This window comes from Podarcis erhardii, assembly GCF_964252035.2.
Source record: "Podarcis erhardii genome assembly, chromosome: 13".
Classification (NCBI taxonomy): Eukaryota; Metazoa; Chordata; class Lepidosauria; order Squamata; family Lacertidae; genus Podarcis; species Podarcis erhardii.
This window is the reverse complement of record NC_138502.1, coordinates 42,336,805-42,354,213: the sequence shown is the minus strand read 5'-3', so window position 1 is coordinate 42,354,213 and position 17,409 is coordinate 42,336,805. Positions and strand designations below refer to the sequence as shown.

Below are 17,409 nucleotides of genomic sequence, written 5' to 3'. Positions count from 1 at the left end.
GGATGTGTAGCAGAAAATTAGATTGAAATGGAGGAGCAGGCAAGATGGAGTGTTGCTGCAGAACAGCACAGAGACAAATAGTCTGGTTTTAGGGAGTGGAGGTGGGGGAAATCAAAGGCTTCTAACCTATACAGAATTCTTCCGATAAGGCAAGGCTGGGGAAGCTTTGTCCCTCCAGATATTGTTGGATTCCAACTCCCATCAGCCCCATCCAGCGTGATCAGTGGTCAAGCATGATGGTAATTGTAGTTTAGCAGTATCCAGAAGGCCGCAGGTTCTCCTCCCTGCGCTAAAGGACTGTATTGGTCCTCAGGTTTTTGTGTGTGTGTTTTTTTAAATAGAATAAAATTTCATCAGTGCATCCTTCAATTGACTTATTTATTCCCTGTGCTCATTTTAGGAGCTCTCCTTTGCTGGACCAAGCTGAGATTAGGGCAGAACAAACTGCAAGTAATTCTAGTGCTCCGAAAAGAACATGTGGGTGGTGCCCCCATAGCTGCATAATAATTTAAATAATTTGAGTCCCGCAAGATCCGAAGGGCACTAGGTTGGAGAAAGGACGGACTGGGCATACACTGTAGGGCGGAAGGCTTACCATATTTTTCGCTCTGTAAGACGCACCAGACCACAAGACGCAACTAGTTTATGGAGAAGGAAAACAAGACAAAAAAAATATTCTGAATCTCAGAAGCCAGAACAGCAAGAAGGATTGCTGCGCAGTGAAAGCAGCAATCCCTCTTGCTGTTCTGGCTTCTGTGATAGCTGTGCAGCCTGCATTCGCTCCATAAGACGCACACACATTTCCCCTTACTTTTTAGGAGGGAAAAAGTGAGTCTTATAGAGCAAAAAATACGGTACATTTTTGGGTCACATGTTTTGAAGCTTCTGCCTACTGTGGGGAATTCTTTTCCTTGAGCTGGAACTTCTCTGCTTCTCTCTGTCCAGGAGGGGAGGTGGAACGATAGCCCTTGCAACCTGACGTTGCCTTCCGTGTGCAAGAAGCGTGGCCGCGTGAGCCAGGGGAGAGAAGAAGAGGACCACGGCTGCAGAAAGGTAAAGAGAGCAATGGCGGCATTGCATGCAAAGGGAACAGGGCGGAAGGCCGCAGGAAGGGGAGAAGGGGAGGCTGGGAGTTGCGGTCCAAAGGCTGCCTCTTGGGGAACAGGCCTCTAGAGGTCTACATATGAGCACTTCTGGAGAGGAGAAGGATGAGGCCCAAGGCCTGTCCTGCCCAAGGCAGGTGAGGTTTCTGACTCACGAGCGACTGACGAGGAGAAGTCTCTGTGTTTTCAAATGCTGCTCTGGAAATAATAATAATAATAATAATAATAATAATAATAATAATAATAATAATAATAAATTTTATTTGTATCCCGCTCTCCCCAGCCAAAGCCAGGCTCAGAGCGGCTAACATCATATAAATAAGACAATACAGTGGTGCCTCGCAAGACGAAATTAATCCGTTCCGTGAGGCTCTTCATATAGCGGTTTTTTCGTCTTGCAAAGCAAGCCCATTGACAGCTTAGCGGATTAGCGCTATTAGCGGTTTAGCGGCTTTTAGCGGATCAGCTGATAAGCGGCTTATCAGCGGATCAGCTGATAAGCGGCTTAGCAGCTTAGGAAAAGGGGAAAAGGGGGAAAAACCTGCAGGAACTCGCAAGATATTTTGTCTTGCGAAGCAAGCCCATAGGGAAATTCGTTTTGCGAAGCGCCTTCAAAACGGAAAACCCTTTCGTCTAGTGGGTTTTCCGTCTTGCGAGGCGTTAGTCTTTCGGGGCACCACTGTATGCATAATACAATATACAATATGCAAACAAAATAACATTCAACATTCATTAAAACAATATAGAATAATATTAAATATCAGCATTTCCAAATTAAACAGAAATCCACTTAACAGTTACAATAAGTAATTTCTAAACACTCATTTGGAGCGGAGCAGTGAACAAATAAGAAACCAGAAGTTCGTAAACTCTAAAATAAAAGCAAGATGCGCGTCCTGTGCTCTGTTTAAACTAAGCTGTTGCCCTTTGAGAAAGACATTGTACCAGCTGCATGTTGTCTGTCCAGATGTGTACTGTCCAGATAGACTTCCTTTTTCCGGTGCACCTCAGCTGTCCAAGTTACATCTCCTTTCCAGCTGGCCAGGGCCGGAATTTGCTTGCCTTTCTCCCTCTGCAACAACAGCGCAAGCTGGGAAGGGGGACATGGAACGTTTCTGTATTAACTGCTTTTAGCTAAGGGAATTCTGGCATTGTCAAGGGCCCTGTGGCACCAGCTGGGACAGGGCAGGAATGTTTGTCTGTGTCAGAGCGGGGTCCCAAGGTGTGAGTGGTGGGGGGGTATGGAGCTCAAGCTGCGACTTAGTCCTGCTATGGGTCACAGAAGGGGGGGCAGAGCTGGCAAGGCTAGTTCAAGGAGGGGGTCCGGTTGCCACCTGTGTCGTGAAAACTGACACAGCTCCACACTCCGGTGTGCACACTTTTAAGCCCAGCCTTCCTGTTTGTGACGAGTGCCTTGCAATTGATGGGCTGCACCCTACTCTTTAAAAGTAGAGGTATTTTGTTATGCCAAGCCATGTATCATGCTTCAAACCGTGCATCCTATACTTTGAGCTGAAGAAGAAGAAGAGTTTGGATATCCTGCTTTATCACTACCCTAAGGAGTCTCAAAGGGACGCAGGTGGCGCTGTGGGTTAAATCACAGAGCCTAGGACTTGCCGATCAGAAGGTCAGCAGTTCGAATCCCTGCGACGGGGTGAGCTCCTGTTGCTCGGTCCCTGCTCCTGCCAACCTAGCAGTTCGAAAGCACGTCAAAGTGCAAGTAGATAAATAGGTACTGCTCCGGCGGGAAGGTAAACGGCGTTTCCGTGCGCTGCTCTGGTTCGCCAGAAGCAGCATCGTCATGCTGGCCACATGACCCAGAAGCTGTACGCCGGCTCCCTTGGCCAATAAAGCGAGATGAGCGCCGCAACCCCAGAGTCGGCGACGACTGGACCTAATGGTCAGGGGTCCCTTTACCTTTACCTTAAGGAGTCTCAAAGCGGCTCACAATCTCCTTTCCCTTCCTCCCCCACATCAAACACTCTGTGTGGTGAGTGAGGCGGAGAGACTTCAGAGAAGTGTGACTAGCCCAAGGTCACCCAGCAGCTGCATGTGGAGGAGCGGGGAAGCGAACCTTGTCCACCAGATTACGAGTCCACTGCTCTTAACCACTACACCACAAGACCGTGTGCAGATTTTATCGATAAAGCTTTCGGACTTTCCCCAAGCTGAGAGTCCCCAAGGCTTTCGTCCGAAGGCGGGAGCCGCAAGGAGAGACACGAGAAATCTGTAAGATTCCTTAGAGTACTGTCTTTGAATTGAATTGATGTTTGGGTGTGGAGGAGGATAACAGAGAGGAGAAGTGGCTCAAGTTTACGAGCATTGGTCAGTTTGTTTATATGCTTGTTTAAATGCTCCATTTTAAGTAAACCCACTGTTTAGCTCTGAGGGATGAGGGTAAAAGATTGGCCTGCTAAAAGTTGAACCCAACTTCTTATAAACATTAAATGGCAACCTTTGCCTTTGGACAGCTGGTCCCTTAGATATGGGCAGGAAGTAAAGCCGTATCATTCCTCAAAAGTTGTGGTGGGAGCTCTGAATTGCTCTCTAGGATCAGAATGCATTGGGGTTGTCTGCACCTTTGAAAACCACCATGTCACTATTTGCAATAGACACTGGGCTGGTTTCTGGGTCTTCTAGCGGATGCTTCTAAAGTTTCCCTTGTAGATGCTTCCTTCGTTTTTGGTCCTCTGGCTTTTGCTTGGTTCTTTTCCATTGTGTTTGCTCCCTTCCCGTTTAAGTAAAGCTTTGTGTGCCTTTTTAAGAGTCCGTATGGTGCCCCCCAGATGTGGTTGTGCCAGCTGGAGCTGATGGAAGTTGTAATCCAGCAACATTGGCTGCTTTAGTTGCGATTCCTGCATTAATGTATTTTTAATCTTTGTTGGAAGCCGCCCAGAGTGGCTGGGGAGACCCAGCCAGATGGGCAGGGTACAAATAATAAATTGTTATTATTATTGTTATTATTGTTGTAAGGGGTTGGACTAGATGACTCCTAAGGGGTCCCTTGTAACTCAGATTCTTCAGAGGGCACCAGGTTGGCAAAGGTTGATAAATACCAGCCAAAGGTGGTTCTTTGAAAGGAGAGTCATCTGGACTGCTTTGAGTAGCCCAGCTGCCATGTGGGCCATGCCGTGTGTGTGTGTGTGTGTGCATGCGCTTCAGTCTCAGCATTGTTTGGACTCCATGAAGAAGAAAAACTCCATGTCTTGCTTCCTGGTTCGCAGTGCCTCTCTCCCCTCCCGACCCAAATCCTTCTCCCTCCTCCAAAACACATTTTTTCCCCAGCTCTCAAGCCTCGGGACAAGGAACTATTCTTGAATAATAATACTTCTTCTAAGTCACGAACATAGCTGAGTCTGCACACAAGTGCTTTTCGGCCCTTTGCCTAGATCTGCAAAGCTACAGAAGCAGCAAAAAGCCGTGTGCCCACATGAGAGCCCAGATGTGAGGCATGGATTGCTGGGGTTCTGGGTGCCGTGTTCCCATGCCTTGCAGACTTGTATGCATGCGCCTTGTGTTTTATGAATATGTTTAGCCTCTTGAACCCCAAAGGAAAAGGATCTGGCTGTAGAAGAAAACATTCACCAAAGAAGAGAAGAAGAGTTTGGATTTGATATCCCGCTTTATCACTACCCGAAGGGGTCTCAAAGCGGCTCACATTCTCCTTTCCCTTCCTCACCCACAACAAACACTCTGTGTGGTGAGTGGGGCTGAGAGACTTCAGAGAAGTGTGACTGGCCCAAGGTCACCCAGCAGCTGCATGTGGAGGAGCGGAGACGCGAACCCGGTTCCCCAGATTACGAGTCCACCGCTCTTAACCACTACACCACACTGGCTCTCAAATACAAAGAGGAACAGCTGCTTAGACAGAGATGCTTCGCGGCTTTGTTTTTCTGCCGCTCACCTAGGCAGTCTGCTGCAGCAGAATTCCCTTCTTAAGCAGTTTTATTACAAAGCGCGAAATGTTCTCCTTGACGATAAAGAGTTTCCTTGAAATGCGTCTGGAACCGTAGCTGTCAGTGCAGCCGTCTTTTGCGTTCCCCTTCATTGTTTCTGCTGCATGCTGAAGGTGTGTCCCTCTTTTCTCTGCCTTCTGACACCTTACGTCGATACAGATATATTTAGGAGGCACCCTGTTCCTTGGATTTGCATTTGCTTCAGACCGGTTTTCATGTTGCATTTTAAACCAGTGCTTCTCCAGCTACCTGATGTGGTGGATTGGCAAGCCCTGCTCCATTGCGCCAAGGGTCCGCATTTGGTCCCTGAGCCATCCCACCCAACCTGGGCTGCGGTCAGCCAGCGGCTCATGGACTGGCACCCGTCCGCAGGCCAACACTTCTGATTAGCGCTTTTTAAAATTGCTGGGACCTTGTGGTGAAGACCAGGCAATAAACTTGAGTAAAACAAGTACTCAAGTAGGTTAACCTTATTCCCATTTTACAGATTTGGGAAAACGAACCTGAAAGTGATTAATTCCCCTAAGGCCAGTTCTGGACCAACCAGAGTTATGACAAGAGTAAAAAAAGAAAAAACGCAAGCCACTGGATAATAATTTATTACTTATACCCCGCCCATCTGGCTGGGTTTTCCCAGCCACTCCGGGCAGCTTCCAACAAGAGATTAAAAATACATTAAAACATCAGTCATTAAAAACTTCCCTAAACAGGGCTGCCTTCAAATGTCTTCTGAACATCAGATAGTTGTTTATCTCTTTGACATCTGATGGGAGGGTGTTCCACAGGGCGGGTGCCACTACCAAGAAGGCCCTCTGCCTGGTTCCCTGTAACCTCGCATCTCACAGTGAGGGAACTGCCAGAAGGCCCTCAGAGCTGGACCTCAGTGTTTGGGCAGAAGGATGGGGGTGGAGATAGTCCTTCAGGTATACTGGGCCGAGGTCGTTTAGGGCTTTAAAGGTCAGCACCAACCCTTTGAATTGTGCTCGGAAACGTACTGGGAGCCAATGTAGATCTTTCCCAGTCACCAGTCTAGCTGCCGCATTCTGGATTAGTAGTAGTTTCTGGGTCACCCTCAAAGGTAGCCCCACGTAGAGCGCATTGCAGTAGTCCAAGCGGGAGATAACTTCTGGACTTCTCTTCTCCTCGTCTCCCTTCTTTCCTTCCCCATTGTCAACATTCCAGATGTTTCCTCCAGCTGTCAGAGGCTCCCGATCTGGTTGCTGGCCCACAGAGCTCAGCAAAAGCTCCAGCACTCCCTGCCTTTTGTCCTAAAGCAACCAAGATGGTGTTTTTGGCAAGAGGTGAGCCCATCTGCCGGAGCTGTATAGCGGTTGCATTCCTCGCAGGCAGCATTGCGAACTTGGATGAAGGCTGGCGTCCAGCAGGTCCCTTCCTCCTCCTTCTCTCCTTCCCAGATATCCCTCTTCTTTTCCAGCATGACTTCTTAAAAAACAACAACATGCTGACATTTCCTTGGTTCTGTATTCTCCCAACTGGTTTCCTTCGTAACTAGGAGGACCCAGCCATAGGCCGGTTATGCTAACAGCAGAGCTCAGAAGACCAGCTCCTAACCCCCCATTAAGTGCCGTATTTTTTGCTCTGTAAGACTCACTTTTTCCCTCCTAAAAAGTAAGGGGAAATGTGTGTGCGTCTTATGGAGCGAATGCAGGCTGCTCATCTATCCCAGAAGCCAGAACAGAAAGAGGGATCACTGCTTTCGCTGCGCAGCGATCCCTCTTGTTGTTCTGGCTTCTGAGATTCAGAATATTTCTTTTCTTGTTTTCCTCCTCCAAAAACTAGGTGCGTCTTATAGAGTGAAAATACGGTAGTTTCCTTTCTAAATCTGCATCCAGTTGTTGAATATATGAGCAGCAGTTCTCCGCTGGAGTAAGATGCTTTGGAACTTGTGGAATCTCTTCCTTCAAAGAGCTTCAAGAAACGATTGGAAGCTGCAGTAGAAAAGACGTTGCAAGGAAGAGAATTCTCTTGTTGCGTGCATTTTGGCCTCCATCTTTTCTCCCTCCCTCCCTCCCTCTTGTCATTATGGGTTGAGAAATGGTCCATAAAGGTGAAGCAGAAGAGTGTGCAAGGGAGAGAATCTTTCTCTGAACAAGAAGAGGGAGATGGTTCTCATCCTTGGGGTGCAGAATCAGCCCAGGGAAGCTGTTAGGATATCTGTCTTGAGATTGGGGGTAGCTGATGTCGTGCCCTCTAGATGTTGTTGGACTACAACTTCCATTATCCCTAGCCATTGGCCGTGCTGGCTGGGAATGATGGGAGCTGGAGTCTCTCCTGGGGATCTCATAGCCCGTTGTTTTTCAGCTGTGGTACTTGTATCACCCGATGTGCTGTGAAGCATCGCTGGCTGAAAAATCCTTGGGGTTAGGTGATCCGCTGTGTCAGGGAACTGCCATCAGCACAGAGGCAAGAGGTGGAAGGGCAGTTGTGTTACAGGGAGCCTCCGAAGATCTTGCGAAGCTGTTCTTCCTCTGGCAAGGAGGGAAGACCCGCCTCCAGTGGGGAAGGGGCTCAGGGATCAGAAGATGCTAAGGAGAACCTCAACACCGAGCCTGAGCAAAGCGGAGGGGAGGCAAGTCCCCCTTTGCGCAGTAGGTTTGCGCGCAGAGAGGGGAGGAGAAGGGTGGGGGTCACATGACTGTTATGCTGGGGAAGGTGTAAGGACCACCCACTCCCAGATTCTGCTAGCGACTGAGCAGACATGGTCTTGTGACACTGTGCACTGTAAATAGTTTGTACAGATAATAAAGCCTGGAAAAGACAGGTCGGGGTCCTGCCTGTTTGCTCTCGAGCAACCACACCAGCACCTGACACACTGGGTCCCTTGTGAGTGGTGTGATAGGAATTTTATGGTCTTAGATATATGGTAATGTTCATAACCGCACATACATAGATCAGCACAGGAAGGCCAACCTGGAACCATTTTGATTCCTAAACTGAGCAAATGTTTTCTCTGCAAGGTCAAACTGAAAAAGCCCCCCCCCATTGTCTTTTCCTTCACAAATCCTGTCTTAAGGGTATGTCTGTTTGAATAAGGGTGTGAGCCTGTGACCTGGCTCAGGAACTAAGTATTTATCATCAGTATTTATCATTACAAAAGACTGGCCAGGCTCCTCAGGCAATCCAATCAAGTAACCTGCCAGACAGGAAATAAACAAGGACAAGAGAAAAACAATATTGAAATTTCTATTTTAAGACCACCTTTTCTGTGATGTATCTGAGGGGTGGTCTTAGGTTACACCCCTTCTGTGATGTATGTATGATGTTTCTGGGGGGTGGTCTTGATCTACAGGATGGCAATTTCAAAAGTCTTTATAAGGCCTTGCACAGCATTTTCTGAGTCCTCCTCCTTTCCTGCATGTGAGGGGAGCACCCTGTTGCAACAGATCAATAAAGATCAAGCTTACTAGCTGCTTTGCTTCTCAATATTCTCTGGTTGGCCTCTGTTATTTTCTCCTACCAATAGGGAACCTATGTAAGGACTCTATATGGGCTCTTGGATACCCCATAAGGGAAAAGGGCATATTTTTGTTTACAACACTGTACAGGTCTCTGCATGGTCCAGATGTCTCCCTAGCTAAGGTGTCCTCACTGCTCTCCTGTTTCTTTCCTTCTTGCCCTGGGTCTTCCTCCTTGCTCATTTGATCCCTTCTCCTTTTAGCCCTCCTCCTCCACTCTTGTGGCCTGCTTGCCGCCTCCTTCCGAAGGCTTCTCCCACGCTGCATGTTGATAGTGGCGAGCCCTGTGGTTGCCTTCAAAAGGAGCTTTTTCGGATCTCTGAACGATTCCCCCTCCATCTGCCTGACCAATTTGAGCTGCCTATTGTGCTCCCAGCTTAGGAGAGGCTCCAACATCAACAAACCAGAGCTATGAAAGCGCTCTGCGGTGGGGTTTGAACTTCTTCCCTTTTTCCTTTTTTCTCGTGCCGAAGGAAGAGAGTTCGCTTCCCCTTCTTAGACTCTTCTGGGCATTGGTAGCTTGGGTTAGGGTGTGGGGATTTCAAGCGGCTTTGATGTGTTTTCCTTCTTCCTTTCTAAACTCTGCAACGTCTTCTCCTTGTGCTGTGACCTTGAAAACTAAGCCAGAGCCAACCTAGGTGGAGAGGGCAGACACCAATAATGGAGACCCCACCACCCATGACACACAGGCCAAGTCCACACAAGTAGTCCATAGCTGTCAAGCGTCCCTTATTTGGCGGGACAGTCCCTTATCCCAGCGCCATGTCCCGTTGCTGTCCCTTATTGATGATGTCCCTTAAATAAGCTACTGAAGGTAATGGAGTCCTTTCTATGTCCAGCTGTGCTTTGTCAACAACAAATTGTTGCTTTTTTTGTGTTGAATATATGCTATATGGTAATTTATGGACCTAATAGGTATCTAAAGCCATATGCACGCAACAAAATATGTATTTTATCAAAGTAATTGTTGATCCCTTATTTTGGCTGCTGATCCCTTATTTTCAAATCTGTAAGTTGACAGGTATGCAAGTAGTCACTTCCTTTCTTTCCCGTAAAAAGGATGCTACAGAAATCCAAAGGGTTGCATCCAGTGCTAATTCTGCTCCAAGAAGAAGAAGAAGAGTTTGGATTTGATATCCCGCCTTTCACTCCCTTTAAGGAGTCTCAAAGCGGCTAACACTCTCCTTTCCCTTCCTCCCCCACAACAAACACTCTGTGAGGTGAGTGGGGCTGAGAGACTTCAGAGAAGTGTGACTGGCCCAAGGTCACCCAGCAGCTGCATGTGGAGGAGCGGAGACGCGAACCTGGTTCCCCAGATTACGAGACTACCGCTCTTAACCACTCCACCACACTGGCTCTCAAGCAGTTCCATTGAAGTTAATTGACATGCGTAACTTGCACCCATTAAATTCAGTGGGTCTTCTTTGGGTGGGATGGGAAGGGACTGTGAAGCCATAGGGCCCATTTCTCAGAAAGCGCATCCTACATGCCAGTGAGGGATGGGAGAGGAATTTGCTGCCTTGGTTGCCCTTCTTCCACATTTGTTTGTTTGTTTATAATAATAATAATTTATTATTTATACCCCACCCATCTGGCTGGGTTTCCCCAGCCACTCTGGGTGGCTTTCAACCAAATATTAAAAACAAAATACAGCATTAAACATTAAAAAAAACTTCCCTAAACAGGGCTGCCTTCAGATTTCTTCTAAAAGTAAAATGGTTGCTTATTGCCTTGACATCTGTTGGGAGGGTGTTCCACAGGGCGGGTGCCACTACCGAGAAGGCCCTCCACCTGGTTCCCTGTAACCTCACTTCTCGCAGTGAGGGAACTGCCAGAAGGCTCTCGGAGCTGGACCTCAGTGTTTGTTTGATTGCCACCCTTTATCAAAAGATCTCAGGGCGGTTCACAAAGATAAAAAACACAGGTAAATAATTAAACCAAAACAACAAAAACGATAACCCCACCTTCTCACAGGAACATTTAAAAGGCTGTAGACTATTAATCAGCCAAAGGCCTGGTTGAAAAATATAAAGTGAAGGTACCAGGCAAACCTCCCTGGGGAAAGCATTGCACAAATAGGGGGCCACTACAGAAAAGGCCCTTTCTAGTTATTTTATTTATTTGCTAAATTTATATATACACTTCAGTGTTGAGGATTTTATTCTCGCTTGTGGTGCCCTGGTGCTTAGTTTTAATAATGAACAGTTTTTTATTTCCACTATGTTGGGGTTCTTTGCTTTCATTGTTGGTTGTGCTTTTATTGCTGTAGTTTTTATCCTGCATTATAAGATGCTCCAGTTTCTGTTTTGAAAAGAGTGGGGTGGATGTGAGTATTATTATTTTTTTACAGTAAGCGGTCAGCGTGCTTAGGACTGCAGCCAAGGGTGCTTTTGATATACGGTGTGACTATTTGATATTTTCTCTTGGGATGGTAAAATAAACAGTGATTGTGACAAATGCCTGCCCTCCTTAGTTGAGAGCTTAGGTTTGCATACTTGGTAGTTGTGGCCTCTTAATTAAACTGCGTTGAATTTCATCTCCACCACCACAAGCATGCAGCCACCATTAGCAATGTGCTGAGCTAAGCTTGAACGGATAATACTTCTTTCCCCTTTAAAAAGCAGTCAGTGAGATGGGCTGCCGAAAGCTGGCCCACACACAGCTTGCAGCAGCAGGTGGCAAGTGGCTTGCCTTGCTAAGCCTTGATGGTGGGCTTAACAAAGTACTGTTTCGAACACGGGTTCAAATGATCATGTGGATGACTCTAAGCAAGGAGGGAACAGAAATACTGTCTGAAATATACTCGGAGTCGAGAGTGGATTTCATGCTCTTTATTCAGCTCATAGTGGTGAGGAGGAATGAAAGTCCCCCCCCCCAAAGTATCTGCTTTATATACATTATTTACACAATGGGCTGCAAGTGATTGGCTAATTCCGGGATTCTCCTGTAGGCCAATCAGGTTGTGGATTCACTTCCATCTGGAGTTGGATTGGGTGGCTCCTGTGGACCAATCATACTGCTGCGTTGTTCTAGGACCAATCAGACTGCTTCATTCTGAATCCTATTGTTCTAGGACCAATCAGACTGCTGCATTTTGGATACTATTCAACTCAGTACATAACACAGTCGTACCTTGGAAGTTGAATGGAGTCCATTCCAGAAGTCTGTTTGACTTCCAAAACGTTCGGAAAGCAAAGCACAGCTTCTGATTGGATGCAGGAAGCTCCAGCCAATCGGAAGCCCCCTTGGATGTTTGGGTTCCAAAAAACGTTCGCAAACCAGAACAGTCACTTCTGGGTTTGCGGCGTTTGGGAGCCAAAACATTCGAGAACTAAGCTGTTCAAAAACCAAGGTACGACTGTACATAGAAAGTGTGTGACTCTTTTCCAATTTGCAATGTCGACTCATCATTCAGGGACAATGTTGGTTTGTTCAATGAAGCCATGTCATAAGTATGGAGGGATGGAATGCCCAAATCTTTCTCATTTTTACATATGATCTTTCATATGTTGGGTCTCTCCAAATTCTACATTGATCTGTGAGTTTACTTTTTTATATAGAAAAATCCATATGAAAATCATATTTACATAAACTTTTTTTTAGCATTTATGCATTTCTAAATGTATTAAAACAGTTCAAAAGCACATTAAAGTGCAAGTAGATAAATAGGTACCGCTCCAGCGGGAAGGTAAACAGCGTTTCCGTGTGCTGCTCTGGTTTGCCAGAAGCGGCTTAAGTCATGCTGGCCACATGACCCGGAAGCTGTACACCGGCTCCCTCGGCCAATAAAGCGAGATGAGCACCGCAACCCCAGAGTCATCCATGACTGGACCTAATGGTCAGGGGTCCCTTTACCTTTATCTTAAACGTATTTTAGGCCGCCCTATGAATTTTTCATCATATTTTTGGAATGGTTTTTGAGCTGAGAGCTACATAGCAAAATTGGGAGTTGTATGAAATATGAAGAGTAATTAAATTTTGATCTGCACATCAGTCTGGGAAGTAGAATCAGGCCAGGATATGTTGGAATGTTGGAAGACTCTCATACTGCAGTCTTGACTCGACTGGAGCTTTCCCTTGATGAAGATTAGGTTATCTTCAGAGGCGAACTACAGTGGTGCCTCGCAAGACGAAAAGAATCCGTTCCGCGAGTCTCTTCGTCTAGCGGTTTTTTCGTCTTGCGAAGCAAGCCCATTGACGGCTTAGCAGATTAGCGCTATTAGCGGCTTTTAGCGGATAAGCGGATAAGCGGATAAGCGGCTTAGAAAAAGGGGGGGGGAGGAAAAAAAACCCACAGGAACTCGCAAGACATTTTCGTCTTGCGAAGCAAGCCCATAGGAAATTCGTTTTGCGAAGCACCTCCAAAACGGAAAACTCTTTCGTCTAGCGAGTTTTCCGTCTTGCGAGGCATTCGTCTTGCGGGGCACCACTATCAAGCAATTTGACTTACGCGTCCTCATAGAATAATGGATCGTGTGAATGAACAAAGATTGGAAATACAGTTAATCCGCCTGAGGACAGAATTCTCTCTAGTTTCATCTAAATTTGGGGAAAATATTGAATGACATTTGCTGCTGACTTTTTATTCACACCATCACCAGTATATACTAAAAATGTTCACAACAGCAAGAGAGTTTGTGATTTTATTTTCCAGAATGGGAGGATGGTAAGTTTTTTCTCTTTTTTGGCACTCAGCAGAGCACTGGGAAGGAGTGACAAAAACTGAAACGCCCCGTGGGGTCTACAATGACAGCTGCTGTGGGTGTTTTGAAGAGTAATGGCCACTGCCATTTTAATCCTTCCCTCCCTGATATTGCCTAATGTTGATTTCCCGGCCTGATAGTATTGTACAGCCTAAAGTCTCTTGTTGGATGAAGCTATAACCACCTAGCAAAGCAAAGTAACACTTTGGTTAGATCAAAAGTAATAGAAATTGCCTTACTCTTTGCAATTGTTTATTTTTTAATTTTTTAATTTTATTTTTTTATTTTATTTTTTATGCTTTTCAGATTTATACATTTCACTAATTTTACAATCATTTAAACATTTCAGAACTTGACTTCCTTCCCCCTCTCTCTGCGGTTCCTTAAATTTATTTTTACTATCTTCTGCATATCCAGATTAACTTAATTTGCTCATTTATCCATCTACTTTAAATATAAGCTCTTATAAAACTGCAGGTTATTGCAATAATCCTGCCAGTGTTCTTACCTGCTTACAATTTATCTGTAAATATTCAATAAACCATTTCCATTCTTTTATAAAAAGTTTGTTGTCTTGATTTCTTATTCTCCCGGTAAGTTTTGCCATTTCTGCGTATTCCATGAGTTTTTGTATCCATTCTTCCTTTGCTGAGACTTCTGCTTCTTTCCATTTTGGGGCGAGTAACATCCTTGCCGCTGTAGTCGCATACATGAATAAGTTTCTATACAGTTTAGGTAGTTCTGTCCCTATAATTCCCAAAAGAAAAGCTTCTGTGTTGTTTTTTACAAAGGTTATATTAAACATCCTTTTCAATTCATCATATATCATTTCCCAGTAAGCTTTAACCTTACTACAAGACCACCACATATGACAGAAAGAACCTTCTTTCTCTTTACAGTTCCAACACTTATTTGATTTAGATTTATACATTTCGTTGACATTTTTCTGTCACGTTTTCCCCAGGGTTGGAAATGGCAAACTCCATCTTGCTATTGGCTGGGAGACGACCATGTGACGTACAGTGATGCTCGGAAGGTGTGCACAGATTATTCGTCTACTCTGGTCACCATCACCAACAGGTGTGTGTTGTGTTGTAAGCCATCCAGAGTTTTGATTCAACAAACGTCTTTTTTATTATTTAAAGAAATTGGATTATCATGGAATGGGTTTTCAGATACAGTGGTACCTCAGGTTAAGAACTTAATTCGTTCTGGAGGTCCGTTCTTAACCTGAAACTGTTCTTAACCTGAAGCACCACTTTATCTAATGGGGCCTCCTGCTGCTGCTGCTCTGCCGGAGCACAATTTCTGTTCTCATCTGGAAGCAAAGTTCTTAACCTGAGGTACCATTTCTGGCTTAGCGGAGTTTGTAACCTGAAGCGTATGTACAGTGGTGCCCCGCAAGACGAATGCCTTGCAAGACGGAGAACCCGCTAGACGAAAGGGTTTTCCGTTTTGGAGGTGCTTCGCAAAACGAATTTCCTATGGGCTTGCTTTGCAAGATGAAAATGTCTTGTGAGTTCCTGCAGGTTTTTTTTCCTTCCCCCCCTTTTTCTAAGCCGCTAAGCTGCTTAACAGCTGATCCGCTAAGCCGCTTAACAGCTGATCCCCTAAGCCGCTTATCTGCTGATCCGCTAAGCCGCTAAGCCGCTTAACAGCTGATCCGCTAAGCCGCTTAACAGCTGATCCGCTAAGCCCCTAAGGCGCTAAAAGCACTAATCCGCTAAGCCATCAATGGGCTTGCTTTGCAAGACGAAAAAACCGCAAGACGAAGAGACTCGCGGAACGGATTCTTTTCGTCTTGCGAGGCACCACTGTAACCTGAAGCGTATGTAACCCAAGGTAAACTGTATTGTGTTGCAAACACTTAGAGGGGAAGGCTAGGCCAGGCACTTGATCTCTTGGTTATTTTTGGAAGGAGCTATGCTGCCTGGCTGCCACATGGCAAAAAGCAACAGGATGCTAGGCTGGTGACTGAGAGCGGCCACCGAGACCATATAACACCGGTCCTGAAAGACCTACATTGGCTCCCAGTACGTTTCCGAGCACAATTCAAAGTGTTGGTGCTGACCTTTAAAGCCCTAAATGGCCTCAGCCCAGTATCCCTGAAGGAGTGTCTCCACCCCCATTGTTTAGCCCGGACACTGAGGTCCAGCTCCAAGGGCTTTCTGGTGGTTCCCTCCCTATGAGAAGTGAGGTTTCAGGGAACCAGGCAGAGGGCCTTTTCAGTAGTGGCGCCCTCCCATCAGATGCCAAGGAAATAAACAACTATCTGACTTTTAGGCAATCTGAAGGCAACCCTGTATCAGGAGGTTTTTAATGTTTGGTCTTTTATTCTGTTTTTAGTGTTCTGTTGGGAGCTGCCCAGAGTGGCTGGGGAAACCCAGCCAGATGGGTGGGGTATAAATAATAAATTATTACTATTACAGTGGTGGGCGCGGGTGGCACTGTGGGTAGAACCTCAGTGCCTAGGACTTGCTGATCGTATGGTCGGCGGTTCAAATCCCCGCGGGGGTGAGCTCCTGTCGTTCGGTCCCAGCTCCTGCCCACCTAGCAGTTCGAAAGCACTCTTAAGTGCAAGTAGATAAATAGGGACCGCTTTATAGCGGGAAGGTACCGTATTTTTTGCACCATAGGGCGCACTGGACCATAGGACGCACCGAGTTTTTAGGGGGGGAAATGAAGAAAAAAATCCTGGGGAAAAGCCCGCAAGAGCGCACGGAGCTTGTGTGCGGCTCTTGGGGGCTTTTCCCACCTGCCTCCCCCCTGCATTCGCTCCATAGGACGCACACACATTTTCCCTTGCTTTTTAGGAGGGAAAAAGTGCGTCCTATGGTGTGAAAAATACGGTAAATGGCGTTTCCGTGTGCTGCGCTGGTGCTGGCTCGCCAGCTGCAGCTTCGTCATGCTGGCCACGTGACCCGGAAGTGTCTTCGGACGGTGCCGGCTCACGGCCTCTAGAGCGAGATGAGCACGCAACCCCAGAGTCGGACACGACTGGCCCGTACGGGCAGGGGTATCTTTACCTTTATTACAGTGGTACCTCGGGTTACAGACACTTCAGGTTACAGATGCTTCAGGTTACCCAGAAATAGTACCTTGGGTTAAGAACTTTGCTTCATTCTTTGCTTTATTCTATAAGAATAGAAATCACTCGGCGGTGGTGCGGCGGCAGCAGGAGGTCCCATTAGCTAAAGTGGTGCCTCAGGTTAAGAACAGTTTCAGGTTAAGAACAGAGCTCCGGAACGAATTAAGTTCTTAACCTGAGGTACCACTGTATTATTATTATTATTATTATTATTATTATTATTATTTGACTATCAACCTCTGGAGGAAAGATCATGGATTGGTGGATTTGGTGAAGAAGCGACTGACTCATTCCCTTGTCTCCCTGGCCAAGGTTTGAACAGGCCTATGTGAGCAGCCTAATTTATGGCTGGGAGGACGAATATTTCTGGACAGCTCTACAGGACATAAATGAAACGGGCTCCTTTCGTTGGTTGAGCGGGGATGAAGTCACCTACACCCACTGGAATCGCAACCAGCCCGGTAATAGATCTCTCTCTCTCTCTCTCTCTCTCTGTGTGTGTGTGTGTGTGTGTGCGCGCACCTAGGGTTTGTTTACATCTTTCAAGTGACTTAGTATGTGTCTCTCTTCTGCAATCACAGTGGGTTATGCATCCCCCCTTTTTTCCTTTTAAAAAAGAATATTTATTTTGCCTTCTCCCACAGTAAGAAATTTGGCTTGACTGTCCGAATTGTCTGCACTTCCTTTTTCATTTTTGAATAAATTTTATTCAGGTTTGTAGAGAAAAATACAAAACTTAATATCAAATATCTTTTCCTTTTTTTTTTTTTTTTTTTTTGTTCAAACTAAGACTTTGATCTAACAACAACAAAAACATAGAGGGGGGGAGAGAGAGAAAGGAATGAACAAAGAAAAAGAGAGAAATAAAGAAAAAGAAATAGAAAAGAAGTTCAAGAGAGAGAGAGAGAGAAACAACAAGAAGAAACCTTGGTTTGTTGCGGTTTGTTTGGAGCTAAACAAACCATAATCCCTGGTTCAGGTATAAGGTTAAATTAGAGATTGTGGCTGGTTTCCTCCACCTATTCGTGAGGAGAAGCAAAGGGGGGGTGGTTTGCTCATGCACAGTAAACCATGGTTTATATC

At 46.0% G+C, this 17,409-nt stretch overlaps 1 protein-coding gene across 1 annotated transcript in view; it reads left to right on the top strand.

Moving 5' to 3' along the window:
• The window catches only part of MRC2 (mannose receptor C-type 2), an 85,885-nt gene that overhangs the window by 32,210 nt on the left and 36,266 nt on the right, over positions 1-17,409 (top strand). Inside the window, exons 9-11 of the mRNA XM_081837605.1 lie at positions 946-1,053; positions 14,203-14,318; positions 16,639-16,787. Coding sequence (XP_081693731.1) covers positions 946-1,053; positions 14,203-14,318; positions 16,639-16,787 — 373 coding nt within the window. The remainder of the gene's footprint in view (positions 1-945; positions 1,054-14,202; positions 14,319-16,638; positions 16,788-17,409) is intronic.